Source organism: Sinocyclocheilus anshuiensis, unplaced genomic scaffold (assembly GCF_001515605.1).
Source record: "Sinocyclocheilus anshuiensis isolate Anshui unplaced genomic scaffold, SAMN03320099.WGS_v1.1 scaffold75, whole genome shotgun sequence".
Taxonomy (NCBI): Eukaryota; Metazoa; Chordata; class Actinopteri; order Cypriniformes; family Cyprinidae; genus Sinocyclocheilus; species Sinocyclocheilus anshuiensis.
Genome location: NW_015549634.1, coordinates 1,521,366 through 1,527,209, shown reverse-complemented (window position 1 = coordinate 1,527,209; position 5,844 = coordinate 1,521,366). Strand labels below are relative to the sequence as shown.

The 5,844-nt window shown below is 46.6% G+C and overlaps 1 protein-coding gene across 1 annotated transcript in view; it reads left to right on the top strand.

The window, feature by feature from the left end:
• Nucleotides 1-4,032: 4,032 nt before the first annotated feature.
• LOC107659703 (formin-2-like) overlaps nt 4,033-5,844 on the top strand; it is a 13,784-nt gene continuing 11,972 nt past the window's right edge. The window contains exon 1 of the mRNA XM_016448728.1: nt 4,033-4,197. Coding sequence (XP_016304214.1) covers nt 4,120-4,197 — 78 coding nt within the window. The 5' untranslated portion in view covers nt 4,033-4,119. The remainder of the gene's footprint in view (nt 4,198-5,844) is intronic.

Genomic DNA, 5,844 nt, shown 5'->3' with positions numbered 1-5,844 from the left:
GCGCACACACGCTCACACACACTCGCACACACGCTCACACACACGCACTCACACACACACTGACACACTCACACTCACGCGCACACACGCTCACACACACTCGCACACACGCTCACACACACGCACTCACACACACACTGACACACTCACACTCACGCGCACACACGCTCACACACACTCGCACACACGCTCACACACACGCACTCACACACACACTGACACACTCACACTCACGCGCACACACGCTCACACACACTCGCACACACGCTCACACACACGCACTCACACACACACTGACACACTCACACTCACGCGCACACACGCTCACACACACTCGCACACACGCTCACACACACGCACTCACACACACACTGACACACTCACACTCACGCGCACACACGCTCACACACACTCGCACACACGCTCACACACACGCACTCACACACACACTGACACACTCACACTCACGCGCACACACGCTCACACACACTCGCACACACGCTCACACACACGCACTCACACACACACTGACACACTCACACTCACGCGCACACACGCTCACACACACTCGCACACACGCTCACACACACGCACTCACACACACACTGACACACTCACACTCACGCGCACACACGCTCACACACACTCGCACACACGCTCACACACACGCACTCACACACACACTGACACACTCACACTCACGCGCACACACGCTCACACACACTCGCACACACGCTCACACACACGCACTCACACACACACTGACACACTCACACTCACGCGCACACACGCTCACACACACTCGCACACACGCTCACACACACGCACTCACACACACACTGACACACTCACACTCACGCGCACACACGCTCACACACACTCGCACACACGCTCACACACACGCACTCACACACACACTGACACACTCACACTCACGCGCACACACGCTCACACACACTCGCACACACGCTCACACACACGCACTCACACACACACTGACACACTCACACTCACGCGCACACACGCTCACACACACTCGCACACACGCTCACACACACGCACTCACACACACACTGACACACTCACACTCACGCGCACACACGCTCACACACACTCGCACACACGCTCACACACACGCACTCACACACACACTGACACACTCACACTCACGCGCACACACGCTCACACACACTCGCACACACGCTCACACACACGCACTCACACACACACTGACACACTCACACTCACGCGCACACACGCTCACACACACTCGCACACACGCTCACACACACGCACTCACACACACACTGACACACTCACACTCACGCGCACACACGCTCACACACACTCGCACACACGCTCACACACACGCACTCACACACACACTGACACACTCACACTCACGCGCACACACGCTCACACACACTCGCACACACGCTCACACACACGCACTCACACACACACTGACACACTCACACTCACGCGCACACACGCTCACACACACTCGCACACACGCTCACACACACGCACTCACACACACACTGACACACTCACACTCACGCGCACACACGCTCACACACACTCGCACACACGCTCACACACACGCACTCACACACACACTGACACACTCACACTCACGCGCACACACGCTCACACACACTCGCACACACGCTCACACACACGCACTCACACACACACTGACACACTCACACTCACGCGCACACACGCTCACACACACTCGCACACACGCTCACACACACGCACTCACACACACACTGACACACTCACACTCACGCGCACACACGCTCACACACACTCGCACACACGCTCACACACACGCACTCACACACACACTGACACACTCACACTCACGCGCACACACGCTCACACACACTCGCACACACGCTCACACACACGCACTCACACACACACTGACACACTCACACTCACGCGCACACACGCTCACACACACTCGCACACACGCTCACACACACGCACTCACACACACACTGACACACTCACACTCACGCGCACACACGCTCACACACACTCGCACACACGCTCACACACACGCACTCACACACACACTGACACACTCACACTCACGCGCACACACGCTCACACACACTCGCACACACGCTCACACACACGCACTCACACACACACTGACACACTCACACTCACGCGCACACACGCTCACACACACTCGCACACACGCTCACACACACGCACTCACACACACACTGACACACTCACACTCACGCGCACACACGCTCACACACACTCGCACACACGCTCACACACACGCACTCACACACACACTGACACACTCACACTCACGCGCACACACGCTCACACACACTCGCACACACGCTCACACACACGCACTCACACACACACTGACACACTCACACTCACGCGCACACACGCTCACACACACTCGCACACACGCTCACACACACGCACTCACACACACACTGACACACTCACACTCACGCGCACACACGCTCACACACACTCGCACACACGCTCACACACACGCACTCACACACACACTGACACACTCACACTCACGCGCACACACGCTCACACACACTCGCACTCACGCTCACACACACACACTCACACACACACTCACACACTCGCACTCACGCACACACACGCTCACACACACGCACTCACACACACACTGACACACTCACACTCACGACACTGTCACACTCACACACACACTGTCACACACACTCGCACTCATGCAAACACACACATACACACACACACACACGCACTCTCTGTCTTAAATTGTTGTATTTTTGTTGTCTTTTTGTAGTATGAAGGGATGGATATAGATATAGACTTGATGTACTAAAATAACTGATAATGAAATGAAATTAATAAAATCTATTTGGTTTTTGTGTGTCTCGCTATATATTTTATTAATTTTTTTTCAGTTACTTTAGTACGTTTAGTCAAGTCTAACTAAATTAAAAGAAATGTTGCCTTGGCAACTATCTGAAGTGTTGTTGTTTTTTTCATTTAAAGTTTATTCTATTTTTAAAAGTCTAAATCTAGATCTGGCTATCTAGGCTATCTGTGTATGGTTATTCTGGTCTACAAGCCTTCATAAGACCTTTAGGACATAGCTATCTTAGAATAGCGGTGTTCTAGCTCAGCAACTATTTCTCCTTACCGGGATTTAGACATGAATTGTACTCAGTTGTGTTTTAGGCACTAAAACAGTCCAGTACATTATAGTCAAACACATTTTTATATTGAAATAATGAAGATTTCTGTGCCACCCCAGACTGGTTGCTGGCCTCTCTCTGGCCACCCCTATAAAACATCCTGGCTCCGCCACTGGCTCTGATCTGTAAGTAACGAATATGCTTCGGGGAAATGTATCGGAGTAAAAGTATACATTTTAATTAGGAAATGTAGTGGCATAAAAGTAAAAGTTGGCTGAAATATAAAAACTCAAGTAAAGTACAGATACTCCCAAAAAATACTTAAGTACTGTAACGAAGTATTATTACTTCGTTACATTACACCACTGGGGACAGGCTTGGTGGTCTGGGTAGGTGTAAGGGATGGGTCAACAGTGTAATTTTAATTGTAAGTACAGAAATTAATTGCAGATGTAATTACATGCAGGTATTTTTAAAATATAAGTACAATGTAAAAACATGCATGTACACAATAAGTGCATTGTACCAAATGATTAATTAAAATGTAAGTACATAGTAGTTAAGGCCACTTAATATAAAGTGGGACCATAAATAGTTATTTTGTAATTGATTTTTTTCTTTGAAAAGCAAGATAAAACAGTAAAAAGCACATTTTGGCTATTTAATTTATGCAATGGTGAAAAAAAAATTGAAAAACAGTGTTTGGTATTGTTTCATTCCCAGTGTTTCATTTTGTTCCGTTTCGCCTTCAGCCAAGAGTTTATTTCTGTGCATCCCTGATTATGACGACCTGGTTCCGTCAGTGTTTGCACAGAGTAACGTGACTGACTGAGTCTGCTGTTTCTCAGGCCGGACGCTGTTGGAGCGCTTCTTCCAGCAGCAGGACTCCAGAGAGCCAGAGGAGGCCGAGAAGCTGTGCTCCAGGATCCTGGCCATGGGCCTCCTGCTGCCCTTCAGCGACTGCTTCAGAGAGACGTACAGCAGCAGCGGACAGATCACACACAAGTTTGACGTGAGTCCTGATTCACTTCACTTTCACTGCAGCAAGCTGTTCTTTCTTGTCTTGCATGTCCTGCGGAGTCAGATCAGTGCAGAGGCAGGGTTTAGTCTTTCCTTCTGCGGCATCATGTTTATGTTAAATGATTAGAACACTAATATTTCCAGCAGCTAAAAAACGGTTCAAAGTCAGTTGTTTCTATCTTTTGCTGTAGTGTGTCAGTTGGAAATATCAGTTTGCATTTCCAAACATTCATTTAGCCATTAATTGTAATAATGCAGTGAGATTTTTGTGCTGCACACAGAGATCTGATCTGATCATCATCAGTCTGTCTGGAGTCACATGAAGAAACAGAACAAACTGAGACAGACTCATTTTTTAGCTGCTGGAAATACTAGTGTTACTGAAGTTTAGCGTTTAATTCTTTGGACTGGGGGAACATGAACACACTATAATGAATTGACACGCATGAGGTCTTGTTGTCTTTGTTCTTACTGGCTGAGGTTGGCATCATGTGATCGGCTGCTCGATTGTGATTGGCTCTTACCAAGAAAAAGCTCTGCATCATCTTTAGGTTCCCAAGAAGCTGTCGGAGTCAGAGCGCCATCTGCTGATGCACATGCAGAGAGGACCAGTTCATCTGAAAATGAATGTTGATATCTTTCACCTGCTTTCGTCGCTCTAAACCCGTATGAATATGCTGGCTGAGATTCATTTGCTCGAGGCCACGGCTCATCAAATAACTCATGAACCACAGCATGATTTTGAGATTTAGTGATTTTATACAGCTGTTCATACACAAGATTCCACATGGACTCTTTTATCCTCCAAACCCCTTTATTTCTGAAGCATGTTTGATTAGATTGTGCTCTTTTTAACCATGTGAGAGAACTTTTTTCAGTTAACTCTTTTGAAGAGATTTTTTAAGAGTTAAGTTAGATACAGTTTTAGCGTTTTTAGCAAAAAATAAATTTTAAAAACCTAATAATTTGTTATACATTTTTCTTGCCTTGAAAATAGCCACAGAAGCTGGCATGGTGTTAAACACAAACAAACAAACAAACATGGACTCTTTCTGCTTTGCCTACTAATATAGTTTGTTTACACTCTAATTCTGTTATCAGTTGCCCAATGTTTGTTTTTGTATGTTTATAATGGCTAATATAATATCTAGAAAAAATGAAAAAAGTAATGTAAACTGATTTGACTGAACTCTTTATATGAACCTGCACACAAACAAAAACAAACAAACAAATAAATAGACCTAAAATTACGATTTGAATTGCAAATTAAACTTCTGTTCATTTGGGTTAAAATTATTTTGGTTTAAACCTAACTAATTAAAATAAGATTAATAAGAATAATAAACTGAATGTGATTTAGATTTGTCAGGAACGAAATGGGTCAGATTTCTGTAATAGTACTAATAAACTAAATGTTTCAATTTTACAAAAGCCAGGTTTATTGTCAATACATCCCCCCCCCCCACACACACTCACTCACTCACTCACTCACTGACAGACACACACACACAAACACACTCACTCACTCACTCACAGACACACTCACTCACACAAAGACACACACACACACACTCACTCACTCACTCACTCACTGACAGACACACACACACAAACACACTCACTCACTCACTCACAGACA